Here is a 19,173-nt window from a genome sequence, read left to right on the forward strand (position 1 = left end):
CACACACACACACACACACACACACACACACACACACACACACACACATTCCACCTTCGTCAGATGCAGTGAACGCTGAAAGTCTCCTACAAAATGCTAACTAGGTACCACAACAGATTCACTCTTTCACTCTTGTTTCAGTTGGTTTCCGGTTCAAAAATGGTTCAAATGGCTCAGAGCACTATGGGACTTAACATCTGTGATCATCAGTCCCATAGAACTTAGAAGTACTTAAACCTAACTAAACTAAGGACATCACACACATCCATGCCCGAGGCAGTATTCAAACCTGCGACCGTAGCGGTCGCGATGTTCCAGACTGTAGCGCCTAGAACCGCTCGGCCACCTCGGCCGGCTTGGTTTCCGGCATACACGTATGCTGTCACAGCAGATGCTAAAGTGACCCGCGACTCCTCAAGTGATTTTCCTTGATATTTCGAGCATCACATTCAGTGAGCAGAGGTACATATGATTGATGGCATCTTCTGTATCTCAGAAAGGGGAATTTGTTCTCCAATGTACAGCTGTTGGGCGGATTGTTGTTGTCCAATAGTGAACTGGCATATATTTTCGTGACCTGTCTATCCACTGTTAAAAACTGCAGTCATCGACAGCGAAACTTTTCATCACATTGTTCCTGTTGATAACTCTTCACAGGAGCATGTGAAGTCCTCATACCTCCACAACTGGTACCTGAGACAGAGTATGTCTCATGAAGTGCCCACGTAACATTTGGCTGGCATCAAATGTACTGGTATCGCGCGTCTTGCCCAATCTACGCTCGTTTCTGACACAGGCAAAATATGTTGTTTTAAACAGGCTGGCCTTTCATTCGGGAATGGAGTCTACAGTCTCCATCCCTCCATCCTCACTTAGGTTTCCATTGGCTTCTTTAAATTACTTCAGATATATGTGAAGATATTACCTAACATAAGGCCATGTCGACAACATGCCGCATCTTTACCAGACTAAAAGGTAAGTAAAAATGAATTACTTTTTCATTTTCATTTAAAATAAACTCATCAAGAAAAGTTTTGTATCATCCCGGTTCCCAGAACTCCTGAAGAAAGGCGTCGACTGTGGATATTGTATCACAGACACAGTCCCAAACACGTAAACAACCATGCACGAATAGCGCTTATTAGACGGAGTGAGTCCGCCAGCCGATCAGTTCCAATAATTCCACCAGGAAGGAGGTAAACGGCTCGTGTTGTCTGCAGTTGCCATGCCTAGACGGTCAATAGCGCGGTTTGATAACGTCTGCGTGATTACTTTGCGCCATATAAATGATATGCTTTCTAGTATTACAGGTGATTCAAAAATATTTCTGTTTGCTGATGACACCAGCTTGATAGTGAAGGATCTTGTGTGTAATATTGAAACAATATCAAATAACGTAGTTCATGAAATAAGTTCGTGGCTTGTGGAAAATAATTTGATGCTAAATCACAGTAAGACTCAGTTTTTACAGTTTCTAACACACAATTCAACAAGAACCGATATTTTGATCAGACAGAATGGGCATATTATAAGCGAGACGGAACAGTTCAAGTTCCTAGGAGTTCGGATAGATAGTAAGCTGTTGTGGAAAGCCCATGTTCAGGATCTTGTTCTGAAACTAAATGCTGCTTTATTCACCATTACAACAGTATCTGAAATAAGTGACACTTCAACACGAAAAGTAGTCTACTTCGCATATTTCCATACGCTTATGTCGTATGGTATTATTTTTTGTGGTAATTCTTCTGATTCAAAAAGGGTATTTTTGGCTCAAAAACGGGCTGTTCGGGCTATATGTGGTGTAAGTTCGAGAACCTCTTGTCGACCCCTATTCAATAGTCTGGGAATTCTGACATTGCCCTCACAGTATATATTTTCTTTAATGTCGTTTGTTGTTAGCAATATTAGCCTATTCCCAAGAGTTAGCAGCTTTCACTCAGTTAATACTAGGCAGAAATCCAATCTGCATGTGGAATGCACTTCCTTGACTCTTGTGCAGAAAGGAGTGCAGTATTCTGCAGCATCCATTTTCAAAAAGCTACCACAAGAACTCAAAAATCTTAGCAGTAACCCAAACACTTTTAAGTCTAAACTGAAGAGTTTCCTCATGGCTCACTCCTTCTATTCTGTCGAGGAGCTCCTGGAAGAGCTAAAAAATTAAGCAAATTCCAGTGTTACATTGTTGATTTTCTTTATTTAAATTTACGACTTGTCACCTGAATATGTTTTTTTATATTTCATTTTATCTGTTTCTAATATCGTGTTATAATTTCATGTATTGACTCGTTCCATGACCATGGAGACTTCTCCTTAATTTGGTCCCACGGAACAATAAATAAATAAATAAATAAATAAATAAAGGAGGGCTCTCAACAAGGAAAGTGTCCAGGCGTTTCGCAGTGAATCAAAGCGATGTTGTTCGGACATGTAGGAGATACAGAGAGAGACAGGAACTGTCGATGACATGCCTCTCTCACGCTGCCCAAGGGCTACTACTGCAGTGGATGACAGCTGCCTACGGATTATGACTTAAAGGAACCCTGACAGCAACGCCACCATGCTGAACAACACTTTTCGTGCAGCCACAGGACGTCGTGCTACGACTCAAACTGTGCGCAATAGGCAGTATAATGCGCGACTTCACTCCCGACGTCCATGGCGAGGTCCAACTTTGCAACCACGACCCCGTGCAGCGCGGTACAGATGTGTCCAGCAACATGCCGAATGGACCGCTCAGGATTGGCATCACCTTCTCTACACCGATGTGTGTCGCATATTCCTTCAACCAGACAATCGTCGGGGACGTGATTGAAGGCCACCCGGTCACGCTGAACGCCTTAGACACACTGTATAGCGAGTGCTGCAAGGTGGAGGTTCTCTGCTGTTTTGGTGTGGCATTATGTGGGGCCGACGTACGCCGCTGGTTGTCATGGACGGCGCCGTAACGGCTGTACGATACGTGAACGCCATCCTCCGACCTATAGTGCAACCATATCGGCAGCATATTGTCAAGGCATTGGTCATCATGGACGACAAATCGCGCTTCCATTGTGCACATCTTGTGAATGACTTCCTTCAGGATAACGACATCGCTCTACCAGAGCGGCCAGAATGTTCTCCAGACATGAACCCTATCGAAAATACCTGGGATAGATTGAAAACGGCTGTTTATGGACAACGTGATCCATTAAACGCTCTGAGGGATCTACGCCGGATCGTCGTTGAAGAGTGGGCCAATCTGGACCAATAGTGCCTTGATGAAATTGTGGATAGTATGCCACGACGAATAAAGGCATGCATCAATGCCAGAGGACGTGCTACTGGGCATTAGAGGTACCGGTGTGTACAGCAAACTGGACCACCAGCTCTGAAGGTCTCGCTGTATGGTGGGACAACATCCAATATGCGGTTTTCATGAGCAATAAAAAGGGCGGAAATGATGTTGATCTACATTCCGATTTTCTGTACAGGTTCTGGAACTCTCGGAACTGAGGTGATGCAAAACGCCTTTTTTGATGTGTGTAATAACATGACGTGTCGAGCATGCTTATAAGACTGATTCAATGACGAAGTGAATAAAATTATTAGTACTACTGCTTCTACTACTATTTCTATTGATGCAGCTGCTGCTATTATATCTGGGCCCATAAGAAATAAAGGCCCCACAAAGAACTTTTAACATCACATTAGTAACCTTACCAATTATACATGCCGGCCAGAGTGGCCGAGCGGTTCTAGGCGCTACAGTCGGGAACCGCGCGACCGCTACGGTTGCAGGTTTGAATACTGCCTCGGGCATGGATGTGTGTGATGTCCTTAGGTTAGTTAGGTTTAAGTAGTTCTAAGTTCTAGGAGACTGATGACCTCCGATGTTAAGTCCCATACTGCTCAGATCCATTTGAACCCATTATACATCTTGACATCGAATCTGTCCAGGGCCCACGGAAAATGAATGTCTCTCATCTTTGGCATATGTTATTGAGTGATTTCATGTATTTAAGTGCGCAATAATTAAGAATTATTACACTGGTGTGAAATAGTAACTCTCTCCCTATTGGGGATGGTCGCGGGAACTCGTAATACCTGAGTGTAACGTAGTTTGACGGACGCCAGAGGACACATATATCCTTGGTCCCTTACTGCAAGGTCTGATATTATCCCACTCACGTGACACAGAACCATTGCATCCGCCATGGTGACAGTGGTACGCTGTGTGAAGACTGCAGCTAACTGCCCACCTCGGAAGGTAGTTTTAACTTAAGTGAGATCAGCAGCAGTACACATATTGGAACTGGATCTCCCCAACAGTGCTGGTACACTTACTAAATGAATGTACATTTTCTGATATTTAAGATGTTTTTGGTGTCCACTAGGATGTACATACAACTGAGAAAAGTTTTGAAATGCCATATCAAAACTTATGTAGAAGACACTCTCAAGTTGCTTCAGGACCTTATGTTCAAATGAGTGTGGATTTGTTAGGTGCTGAACTACCGAGGTCATTGGTCCTTAGACTTACACACTGCTTAAACTAACATATGTTAAGAAAACACACACATCCATGTCCGATGGAGGACTCGAACCTCCGGCGGGAGAGGCCGCGCAGTCCGTGACATGGCACCTCAAACCAGGCGACCACTCCGCACGGCAGGACCTTACCTTTGTTGCCAGAAGGTCCTTTATGTCACATAGCAAGGCATGTATTAGTACTGTACAGTCTTATCAATCTTATACCATCATGAAATCCTTGTCAATGAGTAACTAACCATCTACACATTCTTAGAGTGAATAACTCATTTATATGGAAATCATATGAGGTAGAACGAAGATGAGACCTTCAGACCGAAAAAAAACGAAGTGAGGCTGTTCTTTGTATGTGCACTTGGGCTGTCACTCCAGAAAGTTAACCTACCAAATGTGTGCTCCTTTTCGTATACATGTTTCAGACAGAAAATTTTATCCCATTAAATAAGACACATAATATCTAATGTAATCAATAAAGGGTACTTTTAAAGTGAAATTAAAGAATACTTGCTGTTTGATCCCAGCTGAAGGTCTTATACATCTACGAAGTGTGGTCACCCGCACGTCGAACCAGATCTCGACGGTGCCTTCCTCACGGAGTCATCAATTCAGACGCTCATCGACGGCCGTTTCCACAGAGTACCCATCATGACAGGAGTCACTTCCGGAGAGCTGGGTGAGTACTTTGGTGTTACAATTTCAGTGTTAATTATTATCACGTGAATCAATTCCACAGATTATCACTCCTCGTTGAGGTAGTGAACATTGCATTGTAGGTTGAAGAATAACTGATTTTCCATGTCGCTGATCTGAGGCTGTATATGCTATTGCAGATACGTTGCATTGTAGGTTGAAGAATAACTGATTTTCCATGTCGCTGATCTGCGGCTGTATATGCTATTGCAGATACATTTGTGCTATTACAAGAGTTAAGTTTCACACATACAACGTCTGCAAGAAAAAAAATTACACCGATCGACTTGCCAAGGGACTATCGGCCACCTTGTATTAATAAGCTACTGCTTTTATGCCTTTGCGCTGGCAGATAGTTCATCAAAATTAATCAAGTGTCAACAGATGAGCAGCTTACTGCAGACATGTCCTTGGACCGTGTCGTAAAATGTGTATGGAATGTCACTCGCCGTGACTTTGTGCGATTACTCAATACAGCATGCTACAAAATATCAGTCAGTTTTCACAAATCTGTATCTTCTACATTCTACATTAATTTAGAGGCTATTTGGGGCGAATTTTAACTTACACATCGAAACAAAAGTTTCTCTTAGCACCAGGTGTAATTTGCCAATTAATGTGATTCCCAGTAGTTGTCCCTCTGGTGCAGCTAGCTCCTTCATAAGCCAATGTGCGACGATTCGAGATGGCGATAAAACAGGAACAAAAGCTTTACATCTATATCGGCAGCGTAGCCTCAATGAAGGCTTAGTAATAAGGGGAAAACATATCTCAAATTGCACCATACAACTCCAGGTCTACAGTCTTTCACTTTGTTTAATGTGTTGTGGTGGGTTGTGAATTATTCTGTTCATGTGCCTCCAATTGCAACAACTTTAGATGAGCTACAATACCGTATAGTAGCAGAAGTACATGCAATAACTCTAGACCTGCTCAAGAGATTCACTGTGGACTGAATGCTTGTGATACACCCGCTGGAGTGTATGTTAAACATTTATGAAAGATGAGTGTAAGGGTTCCTCAATGACTTGTGTGTAAAACTTTTCCTCATAGTTTCGCCTGTTATGTGTTTGACGTATATATTGAACACACCTCCTGCCCCTCCAGCTCCTCCTCGTCTCTGTGTCCATCTCATCCTCTCACCTCTCTATCTTCATTCTCCTTCCCCACACTTTGTCCATTTCCTCCACCACACACCCTGACGTTATCGGCCTCCCCCCTCCTTTGGATGATATCCTATCCCTTCTGTCTTACTGTCCCTACATCCTCCTGTTCCTTATCCACATTCTTACCACCCCTCTACACCCACTCCTGCCTCAAGCGTCTCCTCCCTCCTGCCTCGTTGCCAGAACCGACTGCGGACCTTTGGTGCAGAGCCGGGTGGAGGGTCTGAATCAGAGGCTCAGACGGTTTTGCGACCGTGTTGGCTGCAGATTCCTTGACTTGCGCCATAGGGTGGTGGGGTTTCGGGTTCCGCTGAATAGGTCAGGAGTTCACTACACTCAGGTGGCGGCTACACGGGTAGCGCAGGCTGTGTGGCGTGGACTGGGCGGTTTTTTAGGTTAGAAGGCCTCGGGAAAGTACGGGGTTGGCTGCAATCTCAAAGGGTGCATGGCAAATACAGGACGTGCTTGGATCAAGGAACAGTCGGAATTGTAGTTGTAAATTGTTGTAGTTGTGCTGGGAAAGTCCCTGAGCTTCAAGCGCTAATAGAAAGCACAGAAGCTGAAATCATTATAGGTACAGAAAGCTGGCTAAAGCCTGAAATAAGTTCTGCAGAAATTTTTACGAAGTCTCAGACGGTGTTCAGGAAAGATAGATTAGGCAGAACTGGTAGTGCAGTGGTTTAACTTATAGTGAAGTCGAAGTAGATACTTCGTGCGAATTAGTATGGGTGGACGTTATACTTAACAGCCGAAATAAGTTAATAATTGGCTCCTTCTACCGACCCCCAGACTCCGATGATATAGTTGCTGAACAGTTCAGAGAAAATTTGAGTCTCGTAACAAATAAATACCCCACTCATACGGTTATAGTTGGTGGGGACTTCAACCTTCCCTCGATATGTTGGCAAAAATACTTGTTCAAAATCGGTGGTAGGCAGAAAACATCTTCCGAGATTGTCCTAAATGCTTTCTCCGAAAATTATTTCGAGCAGTTAGTTCACGAAACCACGCGAATTGTAAATGGTTGCGAAAACACACTTGACCTCTTAGCCACAAACAATCCAGAGCTAATAGGGAGCATCATGACTGATACAGGGATTAGTGATCACAAGGTCGTTGTAGCTAGGCTCAATACCGTTTCTTCCAAATCCACCAGAAACAAACGCAAAATAATTTTATTTAAAAAAAGCGGATAAAGTGTCACGAGAAACCTTCCTAAGAGACAATCTTGATTCCTTCCGAACTGACTATGCAAATGTAGACGAGATGTGGCTCAAATTCAAAGATATAGTAGCAACAGCAATTGAGAGATTCATACCTCATAAATTGGTAAGAGATGGAACTTATTTATTTATTTATTTATTTAGCGTATGGCTCATAACATCACAGTAAAAATTACAGAAACAACACGACTTAAAAAAATCGCATATGTATAAACAGAGCCATAAATAACAGTTTGTGTATAAGGACACCGCCAATTGTAAATTTACACTCACAGAAGAGCAATCACAAGCAGACGTCCAGCTTAGATAATAAATAGTCGATTGCCTCTTGGGTCGCCATTAGGAAATCCTGTGGGTCACCCTCGTATGCCCTTAGTGGGACTGATCCCCCATGGTACACAAAACAGGTCCGAACGCTGTTGCAGAGGCAACGGAAAAGGCATGCGAAGTTCAGAAGAACGAGAAATCCCGAAGATTGGCTAAAATTTACCGACGCGTGAAATTTGGCACGGACTTCAATGCGAGATGCCTTTAATAGGTTCCACAACGAAACATTTTCTCGAAATTTGGTAGAAAATCCGAAGAAATTCTGGTCGTATGTAAAGTACACAAGCGGAAAGACGCAGTCAATACCTTCGCTGCGCAGTGCCGATGGTACTGTTACCGACGACTGTGCCGCTAAAGCGGAGTTATTGAACGCAGTTTTCCGAAATTCCTTCACCAGGGAAGACGAATGGAATATTCCAGAATTTGAAACACGAACAGCTGCTAGCATGAGTTTCTTAGAAGTAGATACCTTAGGGGTTGCGAAGCAACTCAAATCACTTGATACGGGCAAGTCTTCAGGTCCAGATTGTATACCCATTAGGTTCGTTTCAGATTACGCTGATACAATAGCTCCCTACTTAGCAATCATATACAACCGCTAGCTCACCGATAGATCTGTACCTACAGATTGGAAAATTGCGCAGGTCGCACCAGTGTTTAAGAAGGGTAGTAGGAGTAATCCATCGAACTACAGACCTATACCATTGACGTCGGTTTGCAGTAGGGTTTTGGAGCATATACTGTATTCAAACATTATGAATCACCTCGAAGGGAACGATCTATTGATAGGTAATCAGCATGGTTTCAGAAAACATCGTTCTTGCGCAACGCAGCTAGCTCTTTATTCGCACGAAGTAATGGCCGCTATCGTCAGGGGATCTCAAGTTGATTCCATATTTCTAGATTTCCGGAAAGCTTTTGACATCGTTCCTCACAAGCGACTTCTAATCAAGCTGCGGGCCTATAGGGCATCGTCTCAGTTGTGCGACTGGATTCATGATTTCCTGTCAGAAAGGTCGTAGTTCGTAATAATAGACGGCAAATCATCGAGTAAAAGTGAAGTGATATCAGGTGTTCCCCAGGCAAGCGTCCTGGGACCTCTGCTGTTCCTGATCTATATAAATGGCCTGGGTGACAATCTGAGCAGTTCTCTTAGGTTGTTCGCAAATGATGCTGTAATTTACCGTCTAGTAAGGTCATCCGAAGACCAGTGTCAGTTGCAAAGCGATTTAGAAAAGATTGCTGTATGGTGTGGCAGGTGGCAGTTGACGCTAAATAAGGAAAAGTGTGAGGTGATCCACGTGAGTTCCAAAAGAAATCCGTTGGAATTCGATTACTCGATAAATAGTACAATTCTCAAGGATGTCAATTCATCTAAGTACCTGGGAGTTAAAATTACGAACAACTTCAGTTTGGAAGACCACATAGATAATGTTGTGGGGAAGGTTGCGTTTCATTGGCAGGACACTTAGAAGATGCAACAAGTCCACTAAAGAGACAGCTTACATTACACTCGTTCGTCCTCTGTTAGAATATTGCTGCGCTGTGTGGGATCCTTACCAGGTGGGATTGACGGAGGACATCGAAAGGGTGCAAAAAAGGGCAGCTCGTTTTGTATTATCACGTAATAGGGGAGAGAGTGTGGCAGATATGATACGCGAGTTGGGATGGAAGTCATTAAAGCAAAGACGTTTTTCATCGCGGCGAAATCTATTTACGAAATTTCAGTCACCAACTTTCTCTTCAGAATGCGAAAATATTTAGTTGAGCCCAACCTACATAGGTAGGAATAATTATCAAAATAAAATGAGAGAAATCAGAGCTCGAACAGAAAGGTTTAGGTGTTCGTTTTTCCCGCGCGCTCTCCGGGAGTGGAATGGTAGAGAGATAGTATGATTGTGGTTCTATGAACCCTCTGCCAGGCACTTAAATGTGAATTGCAGAGTAGTCATGTAGATGTAGATGTATCCACTTCCTCCTCCACCTCACTCTACTCATCCCCATATTTGTCTCGTCCCTAGCCAAGCTCAATAGCATATGTAGCTCCTAAAGCACACTTCAATAACATGTGATGATACTACTCCAATACAAGAGACCTGTCATGAAGGGCAGCCTACATATTGGGCCTCATAAAACCGTCTCTTGCACTGTCATGTAGGCTGCCATGCAGAGCAGGATGATTGGGCAGGCTGATACTGTTCCCACACAACACTTTGTCATGCAGGGACCCTACAGTGCTGATATGTCTGAGATCTGTGACTTTTTTGCCAGATCTGATTGATATTGACCCAGGGTTTTGGGATGAGATGCCAGACACGCACACGTACACTCACATAGACACACACTCTGCTGTATGTATATAAAATTTATATGTAAAAGGTTTACCTTTGTAAAGCTTGATAATTCTTTTGAAAATAAAAATGCTGTAGTACCATGCCTAAGATCAAATTCATCCGAAATTTCTATTTTCATTCATATACAGGCAATGGTCCTGTGGAACTGCATGAATCCCTGAAATAAAACTATTTGTTTGCTACCACTGAATGAATCGATATTTATTAAACTTGTCACACTAAAAAAACTCTACAGAAACCAGTCTCATAACACGTGATGACACTGCCCCTTGGAAATTTAATAAGTCGTATTTCCTTTTTAGTAGATCTAGTAGAGTTATATCGCACCGATAGTCTAAAGGGCATCACTTAACTATTGTTATCTGGCAGGTTACAAAATGGTGAACGACACAGAGAAAGTGGAGATACTCAACAACGAATTTGTCAAGTCGGTGGCACCCTGTTTGCACCTTGCTACTGCACAGCAGCAGCAGGAGGCAGCTCTCAAAATGAGGGATTTCTACTTCGGTAATGGCACTGTCTCTGTGGACAATCCTGACCCTGTTGTGGACGTAAGTAAACCAGAAGCTTTTTCTCAGTCTATAGGCAAGTCTGCCAACCGGAGTGCTAGTTTATTGAGAAAGGTCACCTTCCCTACTTGATATATGGTCTATTACGGCTCCTTCTACTAGTACCAATCCACATTTATTTGATATTGCGGAAGGTTTTATTTCTTGTATTCACTAGAGATCGGTAATATCATGCACTGATGAAAATGTTATAACATGTAACAGTTTTAGAAATGTATAATTACAATTAATTTTGTGGTTGATCTTATGCTCCACCTCAAATTTCTTCCGCATTTTAACATTATGAAACATACTACATTGATTTCTTTTACGAGCTGCCACCGAAATTCACGTTGGAGACAGAAAACCTATATATATTCTTCTGCATATCTTTTAAATTTTCGGATTGCGTTTTCTTAAGATATAAGCGAACATTTTGATGTTGTATAAGAAAAAGCCTTTCGATGGATAAGATGTCAAGTGAATGGTCATTGTCATTCACATCCATCCTAAACAGGAGTCTTAATTGTCCAGCTTTTGTATTTACCTTTAGTCTCTTCTATCTACTGTCGTACTCTAATCCTTACAAGACATCCTCCAACAACATTTCTGTAACACTAAAGGGGACCATGCAACTATCTTTGAAACATACCCAACCTTGCACTAGCCTACAAGTCCTCCTCACTTCTTTCAGCATTTGTGTATTGCGCGGTTGTTTCTTGAACAGATTTACACCATCATGACTACTGACTAAAGTCTCAGTGCAAACAGGTAATGACGTGTCACGCCTGTCTTTGCTGTTTGTGTTGCCTTTTACGTCCCTACACAAATAGCCATCTATGTACAGTTTCTAGTCTATAGTTGTTAATTTGTTAAATTTATTAGCATATTTTTAACTGTCTTAAGTAGGAAGGAAATAATATTTTTGGTTAAGTAAAGTGAGAGCTATAACTTGTTAGGAACGAATGTTCAGAGTTAAGCAGTATGTAATAATGTACTACGTAAGTTAAATTAGAATACTATAGATAGTTTAAAACGCAATGGTAGCTACAGCCTACGTAATTAGATAATAAGAAGATGTAAAGTACTGACAGAAATTCTACCAACATACTTACCACTGAGAACCTATAAACATCAGTCATAGTTAACCACATTAACTTAGTTAAATCAACAGGTAAATTCAGATTTGCGAGTTTCTCCTTTCTCAATTTAACAGTGATTCATCTTATTGCATATACCTACTAGATATATTTAATTTTTTAATTCTTCTGCACACAGGAAGAGAATGAATTCCATATGTACCTTTTAGTGTCATCACAGACGTTTGAAAAGAACATTTTAGGTTCGTTTAAGTAGCTACCAGAGAACTACTTCCATGCGCCAGAGAAAAGGCGTTACTGCGGATGCGCAGCTACAGTGGTGTATGATCCCTGTGCCTGGTGTCTGCGCTGCTGAAACGCTTCTTGTATCATTTCTAGTTGTAATCTTTGGTATATCGGTGCTTGGTCATCTTTGGCACTAGTTGTCAACAACCATTTTATTTTTACCGCACGCTATATTCCGTCATTCTAAATAATGTGAGTTTGATAGTTTTCGTATCACAATTTTCCCGCTAAGGATATTGAGATGCTTAGTTACGCGAATGCTTCAAATATCGTTGGATTTCTTTTTTTTTCTTTTTCTTTTGGTTACTCGATGTACTTAAAATCCACAAATGCGTTATCTTCAGTATATCTCTGTTTACAGTCCCGAAACAAGTTACTTTTTTAATCTTTTAGATCATGAATCCTACGCTTGCACTTATGAAATACTCATAAAATACTTCCAAAAAGGCACATAGAACAAGCACACTGCTCTAGCACAGCGGAAAATTATTGCATGTGTTTTATTTTGTCAACTTTTATATTAGAATTCCTTAAAGTAAAGGGCTATTTTTATAAAGCCAAGGCTTTTGTTGTAAGAGCATAGTGATTCTGTGTCTTTACTTCCAACAAACTTAGATGATCTTAGTACGCAACCTTTGATAAGATGTAAAATTGGTGAATATTGGAAGAAGATGTCTTATACTTACATTGCTTAGCTTTGTGCTGATAACGGCTGTTTTATGCATGAGAATAATGCCTGAGCTTGGTGAAGAAGGTAACCAGAACACATATTGTGCTTTTAAATCAGAGACAGAAGTGTGTCAGTCTCTAGTCTTATATTATACACTAAATCACTCTTTCTGCTCAGCTTCAAGTTGAAACTAATCTGCTGCCTTATTAAATTTTTGTTACTCCTATTTAATGTCTGTCAGTTAGGCACAGCAGCAACAGTACCGAAATAACTCCTAGAATGTATAGTCTAAAAATTCACACTAAAGTACTGGTATTAAGCTTTTCAGTGTGGTTTTCTAGATGCCAGTTTTTCTTGGACTATTCTCTGTCATATTGTTCTTTATTACGTAATAACATGTAATCTGTTAGGACTATATTTACGAGGAAATGAAAATAAGCACTTAAAATTGAGCAACAGTTGAAACTAAGCAGCAATGTAGAATCTAAATTAACTGTTATTCAGCCGCCAAGAACAGTACATTTTAGTTGGTTAATAAAAGCGAAATTTCTTTAGCAAGACGAAAAAAATAACTTCAGTATTTTGCTAGGCTATTAATATTTGATTTGCTAGTAAGGTGGAAATAAAATAGAACCAGAGAATTGCAAGTAATGACATATTATGCCTTCGGCAATTATGTGAACGTATTTTAATTCACTATATATCTCCTGGGCAAAGAAATTTGATTTGTTTTGATGCAACTTAAAACATCAAAATTACGAAACACAAACACCGGTCAGGTGGAGACTAAGTCCTTCCCCATTAGAGCTCAAGTAGCTATTTTCATTCGAGGAACCTGCAGATAGACAGCTTGAGAAAAATTTTTCAGGGTAGATTCTGGTTTCCTCTTTTGCCTTGCTTCTCGCTGTTTAAATAACTGACAGCCACTCTGCAATTAACCAAAACGGGAGAAGGCACTGATGAAATGCGAATTCAATTGTTTAGACGAACCTTTTAACACCACTAGACGCCGAATCAGTATTGCGTCTACTATTTCGTGTGTTATGGGAACATTCATTTTCTCTGCGTTGTAGTTTCCTAGCAAGGCAAAGACTGATTTGGAATCTGGTAGAATAGTCCTTCCTTGATAATGTATTTAATAGAAAGAAGAGCAACTAGGATTGTGATTAGTTACGCTGTCATGACTGTGTTGCCTTTTACTAGTGTAAATTTTACGCTATTTTGCCTTGTATTGTCACAGTATGTTATGTTGCGTATCTTCATGTCAAGTCCAATCCATAACTCTCTGGGTAATATCAAAACTCATATACATAACGTTTCTTTTCTGGACCGTATCGCCACTTCAGACTTCACTCTACTTGAGCTTCACAAACATCAAATTAATTTCTTTGGTAATAACGGAAGGAACATCTAATGTTAGCATGCTTATGGTAGAGAGTAGATACAAATATCTGGAAACTCAAAATATAAACATATGAAATGGGAATAAAATTTTATACCTAAACGACAATAAACTGTAGTTGTAGACCACCCAAAAGTCTAATTGTTTTTCTTTAAGTCATCAGTCCTCTGATTGTTTTAATGCAGCCCGCACCAATTTCTCTCCTGTGCCAACCTCTAAGCACTTGCAACCTACGTCCTCAGTTGTTTGCTGGAGCTATCTCAATCTCCGTCTTCTTCTACAGTTTCTGTCCTCTACAGCTGACTCTAGCACCATGGATGTCATTCCCTGATGTCCTAACAGAGGTCCTATCATTCTGTCGCTTCTCCTGGTCAGTGTTTTCCACATATTCCTCTCCTCTCTGATTATGCGCCGAACCTCCTCATTCCTAACCTTATCATTTCACTGCCATACAATACTGTGCTCCAAACGTATCTTCTCAGAAATTTCTTCCTCGAATTAAGGCATGTGTTTGATGCTACCAAACTTCTTTTGCTCAGGAATGCCCTTTTTTCCAATGCTAGTCTGCTTTCGATGTCCTCCTTGACCCGTCCGTCATTAGTTACTTTCCTGCCTAGGTATTAGAATTCCTTAACTTCAGTTTCTTCGTGACCATCAATCCTGGAGGTAAGATTCTGGATGTTCTCATTTCTGCTATTTCTCATCAGTTGCCTGTTTCTTGGATTTACTCCCAATCTATATTCTGTACTCATTAGACTGTTCATTACCTTCAGCAGATCATGCAATTCTTCTCTCCTTTCAGTCAAGATAGCAATGCCATCAGCAAATCGTATCATTGATATCCTGTCACCTTGAATTTTGATTCCACTCCTGAACATTTATTTCCGTCATTGCTTCTTCGATGTATAGAATGAACAGTAGGGGCAAAAGACTGCATCCCTGCCTGCTCTGCTCTGCTCTGCTCTGCTGCTATTGATAAACGAAATATTCCAAAATGTACGAACATTATAATCAAAAGAAATTTGGAGAACCTTGCAGGAACGACAAATAAGAGTACTTACAAACAAGCAATTGGTGATTGTCATATTTGAACTGGCGAACCGCCACGTTCCAGATAGCGATGCTAACTGCTAAGCCACGATCGGCTCTGCCAACCGAAGTTCCAAAATTTGTCGTGGGAGCTGACTACAGTAACCTCGGTCTAGATCTTCTCATTGATCCTCTGTGTGGTAGCGGTAGCTGGAGCCTTGTATTGCCGGCCGCGGTGGTCTAGCGGTTCTGGCGCTGCAGTCCGGAACCGCGGGACTGCTACGGTCGCAGGTTCGAATCCTGCCTCGGGCGTGGGTGTGTGTGATGTCCTTAGGTTAGTTAGGTTTAAGTAGTTCTAAGTTCTAGGGGACTTATGACCTAAGATGTTGAGTCACATAGTGCTCAGAGCCATTTGAACTATTTTTTTTATCCTTGTATTGTGGTTGTTTTGTCACCTCCTCCTCATTATGACAAGCATCAAAAGTAGCTCCGCACATGGAAGCTGCGCGATCGTCGAATGAGTATTCAAAATCTTTGAACGAGAAGCCCCATCGTCGATCTGTTCCTCATACGGAGGAGATGGGCGACGTCTCTGAGCTTTTATCTTCTTGATGCGAGTTAGTATATAATATCCGACAAGCGGTAAGCATTCGAAATAGCCTAGAGTAGTGCTTCAGTATATTTTCCTATAATCCCACTTGCGAGCAGGCGTGAAATTCCATACCAAGTCTCTTGGTATATTTCGGTTCTTGGCGTTACAGCGCTCTCTGTGTTGCTCCTGTGCTTCCAGGGTCTGTATGAGAGCCGGCTGCCTTGCTTCTTCGGTCCTGCTGATGAGATATTTCATGTAGTCATCCTGAGTGTCGTTCGGTTAACATGGGAGCAGTGTCTCCATTGTCGTTTTTGGCTCACGATCACAGAGGAGAAAGAACGTTGTGAAGCCTATAGTGTCTTGCTTTGTTGTGTAATGCGCGAATTGAATGCCACAGTGGCAGTATTGTATCCCAATCTGCTTGTTCGACATCAACACACATCGAAAGCTTAGCTGCCAACATCTTATTAAAGAGTTCAGTGAGACCATTCATCGGTCGATGGTAGTCAGTTTTCATCCTGAGGATGATGTCGCAACTTCTTATTATCTCTGATACTAGTCTCCACTGGAAAAATTTTCCACTCTCAGAACATCATCGTACGGGATACACCTTGCTTCAAAATGATGTCTACTACAAGAAACCTTGTAATTTCTAGACCGTGGCACAGCTTTTATGGTGGATACGCAGATATGTTAGTAGGGGCAGACTAATAGCCATCTAATCTCGATGGTCGGCTTTGAGAACATCCGCCAAAAACTCTATTCCATTCTAATGGAATGGGGCAGCAGCAGCCGAAATTGCTACCAGATTCCCCAGAGATAAATTTGGCATATGCTTCACCCCTGTCATTCACTGTAGCGACACACAAAGCGTCTTAACTCATAGATCGAGACTTGGCCAGTGATACCCGATTCTGTATCTCCCTTGACTCTTCATGAATCGGAGATTACAAGATGTTGGAGCATTGTCGAAAAACTTCTGGACAGCCGTCCGCAGAAGAGCTGGGATGATGAGCAGCCCATTCCCGCCCATCTGATTTTTTACACGATGTTTCGTTCTTTAACTGGAATTCCTCTTTGACCTGTTGTTCATTCCTCAAGGCTTGTATGGTTTTCAGCAATGCTGGAGCTTCCCTCCGTTCCAAAGCAATTCTATTTAATATAGTGATGACTCAGATTTCGTATACGTTGCTGTGTTCCACTAGATTATTCCTTTATAGAAAGTCGGCGTTCTTAGCGTCCGTTGTTGTACAGCATTGTGACGTAGTGTTCCTGAAGCCCATATTACCAGACGACCCGGTGGTTCCTCCAGGCTAGTCAGCTAACCTAGAGAATTGTACACCGTCACAGTGGTCAATCGTTTGCCAGATAAATACAGTCGGAACTTGTTAGTGGGCCAGACTAATTTAAGACAAATGCTTCAAATGTCTCTGAGCACTATGGGACTTAACATCTCAGGTCATCAGTCCCCTAGACCTTAGAACTACTTAAACCTAACTAACCTAAGGACATCACATGCATCCATGCCCGAGGCCGGATTCGAACCTGCGACCGTAGCGGTCTCGCGGCTCCAGACTGAAGCACCTAGAACCGCTCGCCCACTCCGGCCGGCAATGGAAGACATACTTCGTCGGTTGTAGAGTAGTTCATCTCGGATTTGAACCCTACTCTGAAAACATAAGCTATCACTTTCTCAAAACCTTCTTGAATGTGTACTAGAACTTAGCTATCCCATAACCATTAACGTTGTTGTTATTTTTATCATACAATGCTAGAACTGCAGGAGATGTTAGTGCCTTCTTAAGCACAAGGAAACATCTTTCTTGCACCTCATTTCAGAAAAGACTGACTTCATCTTGCAGTAGCTCTTACAAGGGATTTCTCTTCACGCATGAGTCCTTTCTCAGTCGCCGGTAGTACGAGCATATCTCAAAAAACTCTTCACATCACGAATGTGCCAAGGAGCCAGGAGATCAATGGCTGTTTTTATATCCTCTGGATCGGGTGGGACTCTATCGCCATGTGCCCCAAGATTTTTTTCTTAGACATTAAAGACCTGTTTTTCCGTATAGAGGCCGTGAACTTCAGCCTGAACACATTTCAGCAATGTTGACTGCCAACATAGATGTTCTTCAAATTATTCCGAATTAACGACAATGCCATCCATACAGCAAAAATATGTCTTTCATTTAAGGCATCGAAGCTGGCTGTCCATCATACGTTCAAAAGTGCCTAGAGGTTTGACGTAGTCTAAATGGCATAATTTTGTACCGTTAGATGTTGTAAGGCGTTAGGAATACAGTCTTTTCCCGATCACCCTCGCCCACTTCGATCTGCCAGTACCTTGTCTGCATCTCCGAAACTGATAAATACTTTGATCCTCTCAGGCAGTCTAGGGTGAATTCAATGTGCCGGAACGAACAGGTATCTTTTTTGTTATTTTTTTCAGACAGCGGTAGTAGACACAGAAAAGCCATGTGTCGTCCTTCATCTTCACAAGACAGGACGAAAGTCCCCTGAAAGTTCAGTGATGTCATCGTGCAGCATTTTATCCACTTTCTCCCGAATTTTCGTATTTTCGTTGTGTCGTACACCAATTGGCGACACACTGTTAAAGCGTTGTATAATTGGTGGATGATCCCCAGTCTTGATATGGTGTACTCGTCTCATCTTTCCACCACTACGATTCTAAAATCATTTGAAACCTTGCGCAGAACGGTTAGCACTCGACAACGTTGTACCTCGGTCAGATCAGTTCCTATTGACAGTTCATTGGTGGCCTCTTCCACTCTGTCGACTCTAGTGGTAGCGGAGCACGATTCTTCTTTGATGGCATCGAGCTACCCGTCCTGGACTGGTCCGACTGCAGCCACTCACATATCTCTGGGGTTGAGTTGTGACTCTTAGTGACAGTTAGTGTTCCAAATTTCAGTGCATACGATCACCGCTAGCATGTAGATTTATTTTGTGAGCCTGAGTAAATTTTTGTAACCGACAAAATCTTTACAGTTCAATTGAGCATCTCGATTGACGACTGGAACTAGTCTTGTTGATAGCGGCGGGAAAACAACGCCTTTAATGGATAGCAACCGTCCAGAGCAGTATACACTTGTCAGCCGGAACATTATGATACCTACATAATAGACGGTACGTCACCTTCGACACGGATAACAGCGGCGGCGCGTCTTGCCATGGGAGCAGTGAGGCCTTGATATGTCGTTCGAGGGAATTAGCACCACTTGTGCACACACAAGTTACCT

The 19,173-nt window shown here is 42.0% G+C and overlaps 1 protein-coding gene across 1 annotated transcript in view; it reads left to right on the forward strand.

The window, feature by feature from the left end:
- Positions 1-19,173, forward strand: part of LOC126175410 (juvenile hormone esterase-like) — an 81,918-nt gene that overhangs the window by 53,258 nt on the left and 9,487 nt on the right. The window contains 3 exon segments of the mRNA XM_049922205.1: positions 5,049-5,087; positions 5,089-5,200; positions 10,657-10,838. Of these exon segments, the coding sequence (XP_049778162.1) occupies positions 5,049-5,087; positions 5,089-5,200; positions 10,657-10,838 (333 nt within the window).

This window comes from Schistocerca cancellata, chromosome 3 (assembly GCF_023864275.1).
Source record: "Schistocerca cancellata isolate TAMUIC-IGC-003103 chromosome 3, iqSchCanc2.1, whole genome shotgun sequence".
Classification (NCBI taxonomy): Eukaryota; Metazoa; Arthropoda; class Insecta; order Orthoptera; family Acrididae; genus Schistocerca; species Schistocerca cancellata.